The sequence below is a fragment of the Durio zibethinus genome, chromosome 4 (assembly GCF_047325235.1).
Source record: "Durio zibethinus cultivar Kanyao isolate XHJ-2024 chromosome 4, ASM4732523v1, whole genome shotgun sequence".
NCBI classification, from domain to species: Eukaryota; Viridiplantae; Streptophyta; class Magnoliopsida; order Malvales; family Malvaceae; genus Durio; species Durio zibethinus.
In genome coordinates this window covers 32,690,566-32,710,747 of record NC_143165.1, presented here as the reverse complement: position 1 = coordinate 32,710,747, position 20,182 = coordinate 32,690,566, and the positions used below count along the sequence as shown (strand labels likewise).

Here is a 20,182-nt window from a genome sequence, read left to right as displayed (position 1 = left end):
TTGACCTTCCATTCTAGCAGAACTCAAATTCCAAATCCAAACACTAGTTTAAACTGGTTAACCACCCCCCATATTTTCACAAACTGTGCACATGGTCTAAAATTTTCAACAATTTGAAACTAAATGTAATTCCTTGTAATGTTATCTCAACAGAATTTTTATAAATCCTCAATTGCTCTAAGAGCTCATTATCAAATTTACATGGCTAAAAGTATAAGCATGGTGTTGATGGATCATCTATGGTGCATTTATCAGTACATTCTACATCTAGTGTCACTCCCCTTTCACTCACGAGTGCTATAATTCTATGTGTAAACTCATGCCTTCATTGTACAGTTGTGCATAATAAAAATTGAATAGCAAAGAATCTGCTCGCATACTGAGTTCTTGTTGATGGTTGGTTACAAACACGTTGATCAGCTTTAAAAAATTGCTTTGACCTCCTATACTGTATCTGTCAAGATATAGTTCCACGGAGACTTGAATGGAGATCAATTATGACGTGCCAATTTATATGACAATCATACTAGAGCATCAGTCTGCCTTCTTGTCAATTGTGCATAGAGACCATCTTTATGAAGAAGCTCACTGTGACTGCCCATCTGCAAGTTTGAATGACAGCTATGTCTTTGAGCAGCAACTTTTAGTGCAAGAATATTGCTTTCTTAACAAAGACAGATACTAAGTTTCAATGTTAATGTCGGAAAAAATCCTGCAAAAGTTAAAGAAAAGAGCCAACCTCGACGATTTGACCACTATCCATCACCACAATTCTGTCAGCAGCTTGTATTGTAGAAAGCCTGTAGATAGAGCATGATAAGATTTTTTTTTTTTTTAACTGTAAGACTGTAGATAGAGCATGATAAGACTTTTACACTCACTGTTAAGTCATTCATAAAGAGGATACCAGAAAGCTCACCTGTGTGCAATTACTATGAGGGTTCTTTTTGTTGATAAATCACTTCTTACAGCACGAAGAACACCCTGGATACGGTGGCATGTGAAAAGTTAAGGGTAGAAACAAGTGACTTCCCGAGTTCCATGATCATCCTCCTGATTGCAAAAAAGAAAAAAAAGGAAAGGAGTGGGGTATTGGCATTAATAAGAATAGTTACCTTAACATTGTGTTCACTCTCTGCATCCAATGCACTGGTTGCTTCATCAAGGATCAAAATTGTAGGGTCTCTAAGAATGGCTCTAGCAATGGCAATTCTCTGCTTTTGCCCCCCACTGAGCAGATCATCATCGACAAGTGTGTTATACCCATTAGGGAGCAATGTGATGAAGTCATGGGCATATGCCTGCTTGCAAGCCCATTCAACATCCTCTTGTTTTATGTTTCTGGTACACCCATATTTAATGTTTGAACTAATGTCCATGCGGAAAAGCTTTGGTTCCTGTACAGAAAGAATACATTAAGGAGGAAAGATCCATCAAATTTACTAAATTTTAATGCTGGAACTAAATGGAAGACCTGTCCCACAAATCCCATTTTTCCCCTCAACCACTTGATGTCCAATTCTCTAAGAGGGATGCCATCAATTAAAATCTGCAATAAGAGGAACAAATGGAACATGGGACTCAAATTACAGGTATTGGAAATAAAACTGCTGAGACTAATGCAGAAAATACAAAATCCTTGGCTACAGTACAATTGCTGTTAGACTCTACAAAAAAGAAAGTGTTGAATGAATATTAACCAATTAATGATCAAAGTTTCAAGCAACATATGTCAAACACTGACTGCTTGGAGGTAATTGAATAGGATGAAGATCAAAACAGTTCTACCTGACCATTTGTTGGCTCATAGAGACGGAGCAAAAGATTCACCAGCGTGCTTTTTCCACTACCACTGAGACCAACCTAATCAAGAATAAGTACATAACAAATTATTCCTCACAGTCCGTGTGTAAATGATGAAAATTCATAAGAGTCAAGAAACACTTACTATTGCAACCACTTCACCAGGATGAATTGATAAATTTATATGCTGCAAGACTGATACCTGCGGAAAAGATATGCTATTAATTGTTTACAAGTAGCTATAATAACAATGTTTACCAAGAGAGGGGCATGTTTGCACCAAAAACTTAAGCATATAGTCTTTGGGACTTCAGGAATCAAGCAAACAGGATTAAAAGTCTCAATAATTTGAATACGGCAACCGTCCATGGAATGTACGAATGCACCAGAGCCATAAATGCTCCAACAGAAAAATGGAGAGAAAGAAGTGTAAACCTTCCTGGGAAAACAGTATGGGAGACAAGCCCCAAGAAAAGTAGCATTCTTTGCCTCTGAAGCATCTTAAGGAAGAGCTTTAACCATAGATAATCTCCAAAGGGAGGGGAAATTTTCTTTCAAATGGATGTTTTCTTTGTAAGAATACAGCAGACACAGTACATTATCTCCTTCTGAATTGTTCTTAGACTAGACAGATTTGGTCCTTAGGTGGTTGTGGTTGTCTTTGTAGGTTTCATTTGGAGAGGATTTCAGGGCTTCGAAGGGTGTGCAATTATGTAAGAGAAAAAACATAATATAATTAATCCCTCTATCTATTTTTTGGATTTTATGGAATGAAAGGAACAGAAGGGGGCATTTGATGGGAGAGCAGTTTTTTTCTTAAAGAAACCCTCTACAAGAAAAGAGTTGTAACAACCACTTGCAAGTGGCAAGCACCATTCTTACTCCACCATAATTATGGAAAATACCAACACTATTAAAACATAAGTGTTACTTGGAGTACTTATAAAATAAGGACGGCAAACATACCATTGCTCTAGAAGGATAATGGAAAGATACATTTACAAACTCTATATGCCCCAGTAGCTTTTGCAATGTCATTCCTGTAACAGAGCAAAATTTCTAAGTAATACAAGTTAAATGAAAGATAATATATGCCATTGAAGAAAATTTCTGCAGAAAGAAGTTGTTATTTCTGCTGAATGGAACATTTAATTTATAATTAAAATGATGTTTCTCCCACCCCAGAGTAAGGCTCTCTTAAATTTGATTAAGGGAAAGAATGATGTAGAACACTAACAACTGCTCTTTCTACAGACAATATCCCACCCACAAGTATGGCATCTACCATTTCCTAGGACTAAGAGTAAACATAGCTCAAAATCATTTCAATCTTTTTTCTATCTAAAACCCATGTGAATCAAAATCGAACTCAAAGTAACATCTGCAAATATAAAGAACAATGCCTGTGTAGCAACAACAGATCCCGTAATCTCTGAGCCAAGCAAGATGCAGCAAGAAAAATCATCCGTTCAACCAAGAAGCTAATTGCAGGAAAAATCATCTACTCCTAAATATAAGTACCAGGTCAAGAGTACATAAACGTTCCCACAAGAATACTTTTCACAATTTTGTCATATGCTTTACTGATTTGTAGTTACAATTCTGCAATCTCCAAGATTTAGTGCAATGAATCACAAAACAGTCACCAAAAAGACATTTCAGAAAAATAAGTTACAAAAAAAGAATAAATCAAAGTTAATAAAATTCTTACCCTTTGATATGAATTGATCACTAGGCATTAGATCCATCAACTGGAAGACCTTTTCACTTGCTCCAACAGATTGCATCAATGATGATACATTATCTCCAACCCAGCACGTTGAATAGATTAGCCATTCACTGTATAGCATATACTTTGTAAGTTTCTCTGCCGTTATATGACCAGCAAGAATGTACATCCCTCCAACCAGCACAGCAATAACCTATGGAGAGAAAAAGAGGAAAGTTCAACAATCAAAGAAGTAATTTCTAGCGTTCTTATTTTCGTTCATTTTAGATATTAGACTTCCTTGTGAGAAAGAACATGTTTTGTAAACCTGAGTTGAGTGGTAAAGAGTGTTGAAGCTCAGATTCCAAACTCCATAAGCAGCACTCTGTCGCAAGCTTATATCAGCCAGTTTATCCAGCCAATGATTGTACCTATTAATCATAAACAGATCAAACTATTTGGTACGTTCTGAAAGGAAAAGATTAAAAAACCAAAAGACATTAGGAAGAAAGATCCTAGTAGCATAGATTACCTTTTCAGCTCCTGCTTCTCTGTTCCATAAACACGAACAGTTCTCATTAAAGAAAATGTCTCTTGAGCCACCTATGAAATAAATAGTGAGAAACCTTTCATCCTACTGTAAGCGATGAAAAAGAATACGGAATACAATCTAGAGTTAAAGTTTGTAATAACTACCTCATTGGCAGAAGCAGTGAATTCTTGGATCAGTTTAGCTGCCTTTTTCTGGTACCTACACTTTCCTCAAAGAATAATTACACTTAGAGAATAGTCCATCCATCAATATACTTTGAAAATTAAGAATAAGGAAACTGTATGTGTCATTGAATCCTTGTTATCTTAGTAAGTACAAGTCGAAATCCTCAGTTTGACAGAAAGCATAATTTTTTCTAAAATTCCTGACCCATTTTTTTTGTTAATCTGATGATCCTCCAACTATCTAAAACCTATTAAATGAAAATTGCAGTATTAAAAGGTTAATATCCTCCGGCAGATCCTCTTTCCAGCCATTAACTTTTCTTGCCCTGAGATGCATCCATTTAAAATTGTATATTTAATCACACTTAACTTTTATGGATATCTTTTAAGTAAACTACCTCAATTTAGAGGAAGGAAAAAAATGAGGCAACTTAAAAAATCTTACAGGCCATAGACCAGCATAGCTGCTGCTAGAATAGAGCATATCACCAATGTACATAACCCAAGTGGCCAAGACAAAATTACCAAGTAGATCAAGGCCCCTGTCCCCTAAAAGATGAATGACATGCCAATCAGATTCCCACAACTAAAGCAAACTCAAATGGTTTAATTATTTGATCAGTTAGAAACCTGAAGAACATTTCGCATAATCAGATTAAGATCGCTCGCAATCACACGCGACACTTGTTGACAATCTGAACCAAGCCTACTCGTCAAATCACCAACAGTTTCACCATCAAAAAAGGATATGTCCTGCAGAAAAATGTGATGCAAAAATAAGTTACCTTATACAACAGAGAAACTAAAGAAATATAACCTGCATGCCTAATATGTAGAAAAAATCTTAGGAAGTTCAGGTTTTATATATTCCGAACCTGAAGAAGAAGAGCAGAATACAGTGTTTCCCTCATTCGCTTAACCTGCAAATATTAAAGTTGGTCCTAAAGTAATGCTCCATTGAGAAGACAATTTTATGATAATCGTTGGCTAAAATATCAAAAAAGTCTATGAACTATTTCACTTTTTTAAAATAAATTTTTATAGTTTTGTTGTATGTAAATAAATTCTTATATTTTGATTTTTATCCAAATAAATTTTTATTTTAAATATAAAAATATTTATATTAAGGTCTTTTTTAAATACAATTTTAAAATTTTAAAATTTATTTAAATACAAATTAAAAATTAAAGACTTACTTGAGTGTAAATTAAAGATTAAAGCCTTATTTAAATGTAATAAAAATATAAGACTTATCTCAATAAAATTATAAAATTTAAGGTTTTTTTTATTATTTTTGCCATCATCGTTAAATTCACACTCAAAAATGGAAAAGAAAATTTGAGTAATGTTTCCTCCAAACTCATTAAAAAAACCCCAAAGTTAAAATCAGACAAGGCATAGGATATAAAATTGTAAAATCATGATGAGAAAACTCACAAGGATCATATTTGCAATGCCAAAGCAGCATCCTCGCAGACCACTGAAATTCAAGAATAGAGTAAAGCATCAGCAGATAGCAGCTGCACCCTTTCCTTCAAAAAGGCTCAACTCCCACTAAAATACTAAGTTCCATGCTCCTGAAAGCAGCATGCAAATGCTCGATTTATTGCATTTTTCCATCGTTTTAGCGAGATAAACCACAGGCTGCCACATTGATTTGGTCATACGCAATGATGAATCATTTTAAGGATATGGAACAATTCATTAACATTATGTTTGGAAGAAAATGAAGGGAATAAAAAAAAGGTAAGGAAAGAGAAAAAAACTAGTGGAAGTAAAGTTACCTTTTCTTTAGTTGTATTTTGGTATAAAGGATGGAAATTGTGGGAAAGAAAGAAGTTAAGTAGCATTTGGTGTTATTTTCAATATTATTATGGTAATTCAATTATTATAGCAGTAAGATTATTAAAATTTTTTTATTATTAATGATCTTAAATTATTATGTTCTATATAATATTATAAATTATTAGTGGTTTTAAATCACTTTATTTGGTATTATATGAAAAAATAAATCATGTAATATAAAATATTCAAAATAATCTTGAAAAAATATATATTTAATATTCATTGAATCAATAATTTAAAAAATAGTTAAATATTACTATATAGAAAATTATAAGTATAAAGTATAAATCAATTTTGATAAAAATAAATTTAAATAAATTCATTATTTTTTAATAAATATAAAATTATATCATAAAACTTTTTAAAAATAAGTGATTAAAAAAAATTATTTTTTTTAATTTTCAATGATCAGCATTTTAAAGTGTTTGATATGAGGTGATCTGTTTAAAAACTATGATAATTTGCACTTAATAATTATATTATATTATTTGATAACAATTTAAAAATCTTAAATAATAACAATCTTAAATTATTTGGGTGATAAAATGACCTTGGGAAGTGATTTGATTCCTAACTTGATGGAAAAATTTTATCATCATAAGAAAATAATTTTTAATATTATTTTCTAACTAATTTATCCTCATAAAAAATATAGTTCTTATTACCAAAAAAGTTGGCTACTAAAAATTTTAAAAACCCAATTTTTTAATCACTTATTTTAAAAATGCTTTATGTTATAAATTTATATTGACAAGAAAAAAGATAATGAATTTATTTAATAATTTTTATCAAAATTAATTTATACTTTATAATTTTTTTTAAACTATTTTATAAACTATTGATTCAATAAATATTAAATATTTCACTTTTTTTACAAGGTTATTTCAGATAGTTTATATTATATAATTTATTTTTCATATAATATCAAACACAGTAATTTAAAAGCACTAATGAAGTAATGATTTATAATATTGTATCAAATATGATAATTAAGATCATTGGTAATCAAATCACCTTGATGATCTTATTATTACGGTAATTAGATCATTGCAAAGATCTTGAAAAATAATATCAAAAGCTAGCTTAGGGTAATGTTAATTATATTTTTTAAAAGTTAAATTAGTCAGAAAATAACATAAAAAATTATTTTCCTATAATGATAAAACTTTCACCTTCTTTAATTTAAGAATCAGGTCATCTCTCAAAACAATGATCTTATCACCCTAGTGATTTAAGATTACTGTCATATAAGATTTTTAAATTGTTACCAAATAAGATGATATAATTACTGAGTATAGATTATCATAGTTTTTAACATATCACCTTATACCAAATACTTTCTTAAGGTAAAATTATAAATAAAATTATTAATTTAAATTGAATGAGTATTTTTCATTTATGTTTGAAATAATTGGTTTGGGAGAGAAGGGAAGGATATAAATCCATTCATTTTCCTTTCCTATAAGGAAAAGTCAGGGAAAAAAAAGTAGTTTTTCCTTTTGTTGTCTTTCCTTCCTTCCTCTTTCTCTCCTGCTACCAAAGACAGTTAAGGGTCCAAAAGAAATATGATTTCAGATTTATTTTAGTAACGAATGCAAGAAGATGTGAATGCCATGCTTGGAGTTGCAAGTGAGATTTGACCATACTAGATTTTGACCTGCATATTCCTGCGGTAACGCATATCATAATCAGAAGCCGTACATTCTGGTGGAACACTGCTATTTCACGACTCTGTGCCGAAAATATTGATGCTGTCAAGTAATGTGGTATAGATATCTCCGACAGCTGAGCCAATACATTCACCAGTCAGTTAATATGATTACAAAACAATAGACAAAAAGTTTCCCAGCAACCACAGTTAATGAAAGGGTCCATAATAATTCATTAATTTCATCAAACAACTTAGGAACTGAGAAATTAGCAGAAATTATCCAACTATACAAAGCAAGAAACAGAACTGGAGTGAAAAAAGGACTTACAGCAGCCACAAACAGGGAGGAGAAAGCAGCCAAAATAACCAAACGATCTTTAGCAATCAACTGCCACATTCGACTAAGCGCCCGCCAAATAGTCACCGGTTTCGCCATCAATTTAAGCTCCACGTCATCGGAGAAGCTCCACCAACTCCCTCCGGGTAACACCGTTCGAAGAAAATCAACCCATTTCCGGATTCTCTCAGGCAATTGGACATTCTCTACGCTATTCCCTTCCTCAAAATGTTCTAGATTCTTCTGTACCGAGAAACCGTTGATCGAAGACGATTTTAAAGGAGCTAAGCGATGGCTTATCCTCTTGGAAGAAATCGAGACTTCACTGCTCCTGGAAAATCGGAGATTCCGGCGGTTAATGTAACGAAACTGTTGTTCGTAATGAGAAGAAGAACAAAAGCGAGGCCGTAACTTTGCGCTGCAGCAAAGCGGAAGAGCCATTGGACGGACTAATGGAGGGAATTGTTTGGGGATAAAGCTAAAAGTTCAAAATCTTTAGCTTCTGGCCCATGTGCTGAAGAGAAGGGCCATCGATTTAGTCCTTAAAAACGCACCGGGAATTGACACAAATCCCTGCGCGTGAATGCACGTGGGATGCGGGGGCGTTGGAAGAGAGTTTTTTCTTGTTTTGTTTTGAACATTTTCTGCGAAGCTGATGGTTTCTTGCGTTGAATTCCACACCGTGAGATCCGTCCAAACAAAACGACGGCGTTGCGTGGAGTGTTCAATTATTACGATTACTTGTTTGAACCGACCAAGCATTTCCGCTTCCGTGAGACAAATTGTAGGCTGCAACAGTCTCCACACACGACACTCATCAATATAGCGCCACGTTAACATTCATCTTGACGGTATCGCCCTTGTAGATTGCACGAATTATCTTCAAGTATCTGACATTTTCAACGCCAAATAAAGGATAATTTTGTCATTTAGTAAACAGCCTTCAAAATATCCTCACGGCGGTTTGTGAACTCGAAACTTCAAATCTCACTCTTTCCTTCCTTCTCTTTTTCTCTCTCTCTTTCTCTGGGATGACAGCCATGGCTGTGGTTTTTGGAAATTTAGCATTGTTACTAGACGTGACGTCTGCGAGGACCGTTACAATGGACCGAAAATCCCGTCCCTTGGCCATCGACGTCGTTTTGAACTTACCTAAGAGCGACCCTCATTTCTTCCACGCTTCTTTTTCCAACAGGAGCCAACTCGAGTTCTCGGACGGGGAGAATAGGCCTTACCGAGCGGTGGCTCGTGGCAAAGCGAATTCGAAAGTAAAGGCGGTTGATTTCGACGCGGGATCGAGCGACGACGAAGGGTACGGGAACGGCAACGGATTGGAGGAGGAAGAGGATGAGTACGATTGGGAGAAGGAAATGAGGAAGAGAGTTAAGGAAGTTGAGGAGATGAGGGAGTTGGAGAAGAAAGCGGAGGAGTTGCTGAGTAAAGCGGAAGCAGACGAAAGTGAAGTAGAAGGTAATGAAGAAACCGAAGAGGAAAAGAGGATGGGAGTGCGAATAGAGCTCGAAAAGGTTTTGCCTTCGTTCTCTTCTGTTCTTACTGCGCAAATAAACTAATCTTCAACCTCGTTTTCCTTCTAAGAAATTCTATTTAATTTTGTATGGGAGAACAGGTGGCTAAGGAGCAGGCAGAAAGGAGAGCAACGGCACAATTGATGTTCGAATTGGGCCAAAAGGCTTATGGAAAAGGCATGTATCGACGCGCCATTGAGTTTCTTGAAGGTGCTCTGACGATCGTTCCTAGGCCAACATTATTTGGCGGTGAGGTTGGTTGATTCCCTATAAGATAAGGTCGCTTGTTTCGAGGAATTTTCAAGGCTCTGTATCTAAATCAATGTTTGGCAAAGGTGGCAAAGACTAATGAGGGTTTTTTTTTTTCTTTTTATTGGCGGATTTCAGATTCAAATATGGCTGGCTTTGGCTTATGAGGCGAATAACCGCCATGCGGACTGCATTGCTCTGTACCAACAATTAGAGAAGAAGCATCCTAGTGTGAGTATTCGACGGCAAGCTGCTGAGCTCCGCTACATCTTGCAAGCGCCTAAACTCAAGATATCCGAGGAAGAGATGGTTACTATGCCGCTGATTGGTTCTAGTTACGACAGGTATATTTGCTTTGGCCTTTTGTAAGGAAGGATATGGCATAAAATAACGCAGCAATAGACATTATCGACACTTACTTTTACGTTGATTGACCAACAGTCCTTGTCAGTTGTTCTCTTTTTGCATCTAAACTGAGCCTGTTACTCTGTTGTTTTAACGACTTAGCAACTGCACATATTCTTTTATTCCACACCCAGTCTCATCTGTCTAGCGGGCAATGGCATCTGATACCGTGAATTATGAGAATATTATGTGGATTCTAGTCAACTCTAGCGTTCTAAATTTTTTTTTGTGGGTACAAACGAGGCTTTTAGGATAGAGAAAGGGACTGCAGGTGTTGTGATTTGATCTTTAGTATTCTAACTTTGATCTCTTAAAGCCTTTCTTTTAATTGAGACGGAGTTATTTTTTTTACTTCCTGCCTCAACCAGCTCTTCCAAATACTAAATACTACATGTTATCCCTCTTTCACTCCTCAAAGATCGTCTCTCATACAAAGTCAAACTCATGTTATTCGCTGCCAGATCTTGTACCTTTTAGCTTCCTGTCTGGAAATTTGCGTAGTTGATTCTTGCCACGACTTATGGTGTCCATGTCCATACTTCATAGTTTACATGCTTCATGAACATAACGAAAGTTGGAAGCAAGAATGTTCTTAACCATTTTATGATTTTGTGGACTGCTACGGGTTCTTAGAGAGTTCTAAAAAGTCATTAGTACTTTCTTAGTAAGCTCTTCCCATGCCTTATGACCAGCTTACTTCTTATTTGGATTGTATGTCTGAATAAGCCCTTCTTGATCACCTTGTGGTGTCCACATCTTATGCCAGCTTGGTTCTAGTTTCAGCTTTTGCCTAATCAAGTATTATTTTCCATCTCTGAATATTTGCATATATTTGTTCACCATTTTCAACTTCGGTGGGTAGTAAGCTGGAGCTAATTTGGACAAAATTTTGACTAGAACATGCATTATTTCAAAATTTCCAGCTATGCATCAACATGGAGTGATATGTTCAAGGATCGGAAGAGAAGCGGGTCGACAACCAATCAGCTTCCCTCCTCCAGAGGCTTTCTGGGTGATTTTCTGATGTGGCGACCTCCTGTTGGACTGGAGAAGAATCGAGCGTTTTGGGTAGCTTTGACTTTATGGTTTGGGTTGGTGGGAGCTGCCATTTTTCTACAAAAATGAATCATACGGAACAGGCTCTCCATAATTGTGATTGTTGGACCATGATATGTTCATTTAATTATTTATTGTTTCTTGTTAATGATGTCTGTATGAATCAAAGATATTTGTTCCTTCATGATTTACAAGCATATTTGAGGATGTTGGGTATGGTTGTTTGTTTGAACATTAATTGCTTACTACGAAAACATGAAGAGACATGGTTTACCCCACGAACATGCACCGAGGATTGGCGTGACAGTTGTCTGTGAGTAAATAAGTAACAAACCTTCTTACCCCTTTGCTTGTAGTCTGCGAGCGGAGGTTTTCTCAGTCCAGGCAATGGCAGACTACAAACCTCCTAGAGGAACGAAAACCCTAATGCAAATAGATTGTATTATGCGGAGAATTAATTATTTTCAATACAACGTCATTTACTGCATTTTGTTTTTAAAGCCCTTGTGATCTCTCTGGTGAGATATTTTGTTCCTGGGCTTGATATTTTTCATGAGGAGAATTCAATGCTAAACAAGCAACATTGCATGTTGTGTTGTCATGGAAAACAATTTATATGAGTTGAAGATCTAATTCAAGAGAAGGATGTTGATCTGATATTTGGGGGAAAATAAAATCTAGCACACTGAAAAATGTGTTTGTTGGAGGTAGCATCAGTATAGATGATGCCAAGATGTTCTGATGATGAATAAGATAAGAGTAATGCACCAATATAGAGAGGAGTCACTCTTGCCTCATGCTAACCAATGCAAAAGAAGACTCAATTTCCATTCCCACTATTTGAATTGGAATTAACCTCGGATTAAAACGCATGTTAGCCACTTCAATGTTTTCACAATGGTTAACTTTACTTTTGGATGGGAGTATTGGCTGAACGATTGATGTTTGATTTATGATTAAATATAAGGTACAGAAGCACTAAAAGTTTGTAAGTATGTTTAATTTTTATTTGTTTATTAAATTTTGCATATGATCACAAAATAATATATTGGAGTTCGTTAATTAAACTAATAAATTATAAACATAACAACATTATTCCTATTTTATTCATTTATTAAACGAAAAGTGTACCAAAAATAATATTCAAATTAAATAAGTTTAATTTTTATTCATTTATTAAATTTAATCAATAATCATAAATAATATGTCAAAATTCATTAATTAAATGAATAAATCATAAATATAATAAATTTTATTCATATTCAATTCGTTTACTCCTCTTATTAAAATGCATAAGGTTTTTTTAATATAAATATTTATCTTAACGTGAATTAAAATTTTTTTTTTCAATAATAATAATAATAATAATAATAAAAGCCCCTTATCTGTATGACGGATCCTCAATAACTCTGATCAATCTCACAATCCTAAGGCCCAATCCAGTCTACCTCCTTGAAGCCCATCAGTCCTCACATTAACCCAAAAGCACAAAGCCAGAAGAGCCGTCGAAGTCGAACCCTCCTCTTTATGCGCACCACATTCGTAAAATTGCAAAACCCTAGAGGGCAAACCTGGAAACAAAAAACTTTCCCATACCCCACTATTTTCCTCCCCCAAAATAAAATCCCCACGAACCCTATTCTCATTTTCTTCGTCTCTCAGCCGCCCTTAGCCCCTCCCCCCGCTCCGCAACAATCAGAAATGACAACCCGCTTCAAGAAGAACCGCAAGAAACGCGGCCACGTGAGCGCTGGTCACGGCCGCATCGGCAAGCATCGCAAGCACCCGGGAGGTCGCGGAAACGCCGGAGGCATGCACCACCACAGGATCCTCTTCGACAAGTACCACCCTGGGTACTTTGGAAAAGTCGGAATGAGGTACTTCCACAAGCTCCGCAACAAGTTCTACAGCCCCATCGTCAACATCGACAAGCTTTGGTCTCTCGTCCCCCAAGACGTGAAGGCAAAGGCCAACAAGGATGCCGCTCCGATGATCGACGTGACGCAGTTCGGGTATTTTAAGGTCCTGGGGAAGGGTGTGTTGCCCGAGAATCAACCGATCGTGGTTAAGGCTAAGTTGGTTTCGAAGACTGCTGAGAAGAAAATTAAGGAGGCCGGTGGTGCTGTTGTGCTCACCGCCTAGGTTAGTGTTTTTGTTTCTTTTGGATCTGAAAGACATTTCTGCTATATTATTATCTTTCCGTTGTTTGGAGTTATTTTTGAAATGAGATTTTATATTAATATCCTGAATTTTGTCTAATTTTTTAACATTGGTATTTGTTTGGTCTATGAAAATTTAATGAATCTTATGTGGGGCTGGTCATGGCTTTCTTCTGTGTTGGAGAATGATGAGATAAAAGATGCGTTCTCTTGAGCCATTTTTCCTTGCAAAACCCAATCTTACGAGTTACTGTTATGGATCAAAATGAAGTCGCCTCTTTAGTCATCTGTCATTAAATTTAATTAGTATCAGATTCATATGTCCAGTTGGAGTAAAGGTTTGCGCCCTACTTTATTGTCATTACTCATTAGTGGATTACTATCTGAGAATGGTATGTTATCTCTTGTGCTAATGCACATTTGACGTGCTTTGTGGATTCAAGATGTTATGGTAAAGAGATTATCAGAGATGTGAAAGTTGAAGAATAGACAATCTGTAATGGATCTAGTAAGGGATGATCTCAAGAGGGCAATTGTTTGGCGACTATGTAGTTGGTATTTTAAGCATGTAAGCTTGGTAGATTAAAATTCTTTTGAAATGATTTTTTTTTATTGAATTCACTTTATTTTTTAGCAACATTGCTGTCCTTCAGTATATGGTAAAAGCATTAAGGCATTAGGATAATTTCTCGCTTGGTGTAGAGAGTGTCACTTTGGGATTTGGTGGTGATTAAACCTTTTTTTTTTTTTTGGGGGGGGGGGGGGGGAGAATAGTTGTGCCCTGTTCTGCATATCGCAGATAAGCTTTCTTTGTCACAAAAGTGACTGGGGATTTACCTGATTCAGGTTTAACCCTAACATGAGGCAATGGCCAATTTTAAAGGAACTTAGGCTGCCCTGCCCCTTACAGCACTTTGCATTAAAGATGCATGTAACGCTTTTACTAGGCTTGCATGACGTTTGTTTTGAAAGATCAATAGACTAATTGGCTTTTTTTTTTTGGGTGAATAATAGATTAATTGACTTGTTACCGAGTATTTGTTCTATGATAATTGGTTAGTTATGATCTCATGTGGTCTTTCCTATGTTTTCTTATTTCTGATAGGCCCAAAATGGATGGGCCTTGTCTTTACGTATTGAGCCAGAGAAATTTGATGTTGGTTATATTACTTGTTAATAATTTTATTTCTAGTTTTAGCATAGTAATCCATATTTTTTTTTTGTGTGTATTGGGTAGAAAGGGGAGGGGATGCCGCCGGTACTTCCTCTTCACCATCATGATTCATGAACTTTAGGAGATAGAGAGTGAGAGAATCTCATCTCAATGGGTTTTTAATTTGATGGTGAAATGACCGTACATCACCGTTCACTGTTCTATTATTGTTCGGAGTAGAAATTTGAGAGTATTCCGTCACAATGGCTACTAAAATTTGTTGGTGAAATGTTAAATGCAAGATGTACTGATCATAAACCGAGGTAACAATGGCCACTACCAATGCAAGTTTTGCTTTTGTGGGATGTCCAGCCCCCAATTCATTTGACATTCTCACACTATAAAACAAGAAAGGCATTAAATCCGAAATGTTTCTAATGGTTTTTGTTCTGGCTAGTTTCATTAGGAGCTGTTGACGTAACTCACGGCCACGTTCATCACTAAAAGCTACCATGGTCGCCCATCCAAGAATGCTACAGCTGCAAATTTTTGTAACTTTGTTAGAAGAAAGGCAGAAATAAACGATTAAAAGATAATGTACGTAGTTGGAATATTGAAACTGATTTTGCTTGCTTCTGATCAAGTAGGAACTTAGATTAGAAATTACATAAAATTGTGATAGACAAAAGGTTTCATTAACCGGTGGCCATAATTGACTCATTGACATGAGAATTAATGCTCACGAAGGTAAATATAAATCATTGGCCATGATCTTGCTCTGCGACTGCAAAAACTTGGCCATTGGGAAATTCATGGTATGAGCGAATAACTCTGGTATCATCAGCATTGCAAAAGCTCCAGCTGCGTTGATATTTCCTCGGTTTGGCCTATCAGCATCAAAATTTGTTCCGCGAATATGTATAAAAAGAGAAGGATTAATGCAGTTGAGAATGATCCATGATCTTTGCATGTAAACTCCCAGCTTGTCAATCTGCCCTGCTCCAAACGCTTGACCGCATTAGGTTTCAAGCGCGCTTCCCATGCCAAGCTTATTGTGTTAAAGTAATATCATCCACTTTTGTTGTTGTTGGTTTTTTTTTTGCTTTTTTTGGTAAAGAGACAAGAAAAGAAGTTTAGCAACATAGTTCATTAGTCAGAGACTGAGGATGAAGACAAACTGAAGATGTCTTCCCTTTTAATTCGTTCACCTCTCTTGCTAAAGGATGCCATTCCGTGGTAAACATGAGTTATAAACCATTGGCCTTCATTTTGTGGATGTCATCAAGAGCTGGAACTATGCTCCAATGTGCCTTTGTGCGTCCTAGGTGTTCTTCCTTTTGTTTTTGTCCTCCCTGTACCAAATGTTTCTTGCCTTAAATTCTTTCGCTCTGCCAACGGTCTGTCTCATGAGGAGAACCTTTGCATGGTACTTGAAGTAGGTTCAAGGCTCCTGCAAAATACAAAAGTTAGTCCATTTGAGTCTTTCAACATTGCACTAGATCCGTACCAATTGTTATTGGGATCTTTATGCATGCCTAGATACAAACACCAGGTGCTAGTGTTTCTAGTATATGGACCGTTATCTTTGGAGATAGTAGGACTCCTGGGAATATTTGTTTGCCTATTATTAGAGTCATCATCCTTGAATGTTTCCCAAGTTCTTGAAGGACCCTCATTGAATTAGGAGTTACTTTCTTGAAGATACATTCATTTCTGTGGATCCAGATGGACCAAAGAATGCTCACAACTTGGCTGTAAAAACCACATGCTTCATCTGAGTGAATGTCCTTAATTTTTAGCTACTTTTTAATCCAACCAATGAGATTATCATGCCTGAAGCAGTCCATCCTTAGGGTCAGTTCCGACACAAACCAGACTGCTCTTCCCAAAGAACAGTGAATAAAAAGGTGTTCCAAGGTTTCAGCTTCTTGTTGGCATAAGGGACAAAGGCCTGAAATGTTAAATGTTACGTTTCAGCAGTTCATTGCGTGCCGGGATGCAGTTGTTGCAAATTTTCCACAGGAAGATCACCATTTTTTAAGGGAGTTGCAGTGACCAATTTCCTCCATATGTCAGATTGTCCGAATGATTCCTTAGCCGCACATATCTGTAACCAGAAACCAAGCAAGAAAGGCCATACAAATAAATATGGGATTTTTGTTATGGATGTCAGTATATGGTACGTATACCCTGACACTTAAGGAGAAGCCGGTGATGACGGAGTTTTCAATGGAAACGCCAGCGAGGTCAAGAGTGCCAACGTGGCCGGCGAAGACTTGAGTGATGGCACCAAGGAAGTAGTTGCAGATGGAGGTGAAAATGGCAGGGCTAGCTAGGTACCATAGTTTATTGGTTTCGGCAAAGCATTTTCTGGAAAAGTGACGGATGCCTGTGATCAGAGGAATGTCTTCGGAGAAGGCGGTGAAGGTGGTGGAGGAGGAGGAGGAGGAGGAGGAGAAGGTGTAAGCTGCTTTGGGTGTGACTGTATCTGGTCTTGTTGGTTGGGGAGAGTAGCGGCTCTTTTTTATCACCCATAAAGGACGGAGAGGAAGTTTGTTGCTAATAACCAGAACTTTAACAATTAAGAGTAAATTTGGATGGAAAATGAAATTGAAAATAATTGTAACGATAAGATTAGATAATATTAAATATTATAATAATGAAATTAAATTAATTATAAAAATATATATTTCAATTTAAACATATCAGTAGCCATAAAATTTTTTATTTTTATATTAAAGTAAATAAACTGCCCTAAAATCCAGTTGTGGACCCTTCCTCCACAGGGTAACTAGGACAAATGTATTGTGGGATGCTGTGCAAGTACATGTCACGATGCAAATAGCCTCCATAAAGAGACCAAATTCCACCGTACGGAAGTTAGTCCAAAGAGAGATCATTGGTATTGCGACTGTTGCTGCTTATATTCTCAAAAGTTTTTCTCAATATATATAATTATATATATGCATGTTACTTGTGTTAATTATAACATATAAGTATAAAATAAATAAACTATAAGAGATTCAAATCCAATTTTTTAAACAAGAGAAAGAATGCGCCAATTTCGTTGAATGGAGGATACATCAACATAGTTAATGATTATTCATTTAAAATCTTTCAAATCCTTTAATCTAATACTATTATGAAATATATCTTTCTCAGAAGAAAAAAATGTAGGTAATAGATATTGTTTCTGTTGACTTGAATATTCTTAGAGAGAAATGATGGATGTAATTGCCATCGTGCATATTTTTCTCCAATCATAGGTAACTCATCATACGTTAAAATGAACTTCAACTAATTCCTCATCACTCAATGGGCCAAAACTTCACTTGATCATTTATTCTTTTCTAATATCATGTTTTCTGCATTATTTTTCCACATTGTTTTCTTGGGAGTCAATGTTTGCTCCCCATTTCTTTATCCTCTCGTTAGCAATCGAAACCTGCAATTCTTTTTGTTATGTTAGAGCTCAACCAGAAAACGATTCTTTCTTTTAAAAAACAAATCACCTCTTTGTTCCAGTTGGTTTTGCAAATCATTGCAAATAGTGCACAGCATCCCACACCAAATGCCCTGAGAAAAAGGAAAAAGAAATTAGCATTTGAACTGTTAGTTGAACTTGCGTTTCATCGAATGCCATGCTTCTAACAGAGTATCATACATGAGATGGTAATTATACCCTTTTATTTTTATTAATAAAATCCATCTATGCTTTTTTTTTTTAAAAAAAAAAAAGGAAACCCATTCATAATTTCGTGTAGCAAGCAAACTAATAGTATTGGAGTGAATGGCATTGGAGAAAGATTTTCCCAAGAATATTTTTTCATAATAAGAGAGGAAAAGGAAATACATACCGCGACACCCATGTCAAGCGCATAGCCTTATGTGAGACCCAATGTAACTCCAAAATAAATAGTAACATCTAATGTTTACATAGGCAACAGCAGCTTTCCGTCCCTAAACAAAAACAAACAAAACAAAATTTCAAGATATTGCACTCAAATTTGCTTATGTTTTCGATTTTTTCTACAACAAAAAGAAAATAATTAATTAATACTTGAGGGAAAAAGGTTTCTTAGGAACAAAAGATAAAGAACACAACTACTTATTGTTAAAATTTTTTCTAAGTTTTATTAGTCGGTGATTTTAAATTAATAAAATCAATTGATGAATTTAATCATAATATAAAATAAGTATGAGAGTCTAATTAATTTTATGTGATTATTTGAGTGTGAATTTTTACACATCTTATTGAATTTGTGTGATTTAACGATTGTGTAAATCTTTGACTCATAAACTTTTAACAGGAAAGTTATTAAGATTATTTGAATTATAAGTTCAGATCCTCTCTTCATTTCTTATATTCAATAATTACCCATTGAAAAATTATTACAAAAAAGAGAAGAGCAAAAAAAAAGATCATAGTTACTTCAAGATCATTTCATTTTGCAATTTCACAATAACTATCCAAATAGATATGTCTAATCTTTTTTATACATATATAGAGTTTTAATTTTCATTCAATAATCTTGGATTTATGCTTTCACTCGTGTCTTATACTGTGACATTTAAATAATATAAAAAAAAAACACAAAAACAATCAATTTAAAAATTTAGTAAAAATTTATGTAAATTGATAAAAACAAAATATATATATTATGTTTACCATATAGATATAAATTTGACAAACCAAATTTTTATATTTTTTATGTATTTCATATGAAATAAATATAATAAAAATATATGAATTATTATATCTACAACTACTTCGTTACATTGCTTACTTGATAGGACAGGTTGAACATTGTTGATGACGATGCACATGCCAGTGGGCTAAGCTCCTTGACCAGATCTTGAACTCGAGAATCATTTGAAAGTAGGTATGGATATTCGTTCCTAAAGATGATGAGAACAAGCGGGATGATGACACCACTCAGACGTAAAGAGATGACAGCCACCACCAGTGAAAATTTGACTGTTCTTGGATGCCCTGCTTCCGATTCATTGGAAACTCTCACACTGCACATTTTTTTTCAGATTATAAAAATGTGGGGCATAATCATCTTCCTTAATTCATTCTGTATTTTATTGTTAAGGTACTTAGTTTCCATAGTACTATTGCCCCTGTAAGTAACTTTACCGTATAGCTTCGTTCATCCGAAAGCCACCATGATTGTCCATCCCAATATGCTCATGCTGCAAAATTCAGCGGCCGAGTTGTTGTAAGGTAAACTTAGTTATTTTACTTAACAAGGTGTGGAATTGTATACTAGATGATTTTTTTAAAAATTTTAAAATTTAAATTCATCCTTAAATTTTTTAATTTTATTACGTTTATAGTTGAAGAAGATATTACATGTTTAAAGTTTTTTAAATTTGTAATTTTAAAATACTAACTCTAATAATATGTCAATTGATTTAAAAAATAATCAATTATACATTAAATGGTGTTAAAATTATACTTTAAACCTTTTTAAAAAAATACTGTAATCACGTGGTTTTATTACAGTTAATTAATTCTTTTAGATAGCTTGAAAAGGAATGAATATATATTTGATCTTTGTAATATA

At 35.0% G+C, this 20,182-nt stretch overlaps 2 protein-coding genes, 1 long non-coding RNA gene and 1 pseudogene across 8 annotated transcripts; 3 read left to right on the top strand and 1 right to left on the bottom strand.

Annotated features, from left to right (window-relative positions):
- Positions 1-112: 112 nt before the first annotated feature.
- Positions 113-8,731, bottom strand: LOC111287024 (ABC transporter B family member 26, chloroplastic-like). 4 transcript variants are annotated; one of them, XM_022877176.2, is made up of 18 exons: positions 8,053-8,731; positions 7,731-7,858; positions 5,666-5,708; positions 5,104-5,148; positions 4,859-4,981; positions 4,674-4,777; positions 4,208-4,262; positions 4,044-4,114; positions 3,840-3,942; positions 3,515-3,725; positions 2,770-2,843; positions 1,949-2,005; positions 1,789-1,863; positions 1,475-1,549; positions 1,116-1,397; positions 920-984; positions 740-800; positions 113-602 (listed from the first exon to the last, which is right to left on the bottom strand). In XM_022877176.2, exons 1-18 carry the CDS (start codon positions 8,500-8,502, stop codon positions 522-524), a joined length of 2,103 nt encoding a protein of 700 aa, XP_022732911.2. In that variant the 5' UTR covers positions 8,503-8,731; the 3' UTR covers positions 113-521. The 4 variants fall into 4 exon arrangements, with proteins under 4 accessions (XP_022732911.2, XP_022732912.2, XP_022732914.1 ...); XM_022877177.2 differs by having other exon boundaries at positions 113-664; positions 8,053-8,700; XM_022877179.2 differs by having other exon boundaries at positions 7,720-7,858; positions 8,053-8,663.
- Positions 8,732-9,034: 303 nt separating this feature from the next.
- On the top strand, positions 9,035-11,529 carry LOC111287025 (uncharacterized). Of its 2 annotated transcripts, none has more exons than XM_089759924.1 (4): positions 9,035-9,587; positions 9,689-9,841; positions 9,975-10,180; positions 11,139-11,513. In XM_089759924.1, exons 1-4 carry the CDS (start codon positions 9,093-9,095, stop codon positions 11,263-11,265), a joined length of 981 nt encoding a protein of 326 aa, XP_089616050.1. In that variant the 5' UTR covers positions 9,035-9,092; the 3' UTR covers positions 11,266-11,513. The 2 variants fall into 2 exon arrangements, with proteins under 2 accessions (XP_089616050.1, XP_022732916.2); XM_022877181.2 differs by having other exon boundaries at positions 9,038-9,587; positions 11,165-11,529.
- A 1,397-nt stretch (positions 11,530-12,926) lies between these two features.
- LOC111288144 (large ribosomal subunit protein uL15x pseudogene) lies at positions 12,927-13,556 on the top strand (annotated as a pseudogene). Its single transcript, XR_016341715.1, has one exon. The product of XR_016341715.1 is annotated as a large ribosomal subunit protein uL15x pseudogene (transcript).
- Positions 13,557-14,220: 664 nt separating this feature from the next.
- LOC149519340 (uncharacterized) lies at positions 14,221-15,252 on the top strand. The gene is made up of 2 exons (XR_016341716.1): positions 14,221-14,932; positions 15,067-15,252. It is a non-coding gene; the product is annotated as an uncharacterized LOC149519340 (long non-coding RNA).
- The last annotated feature ends 4,930 nt before the right edge of the window (positions 15,253-20,182 follow it).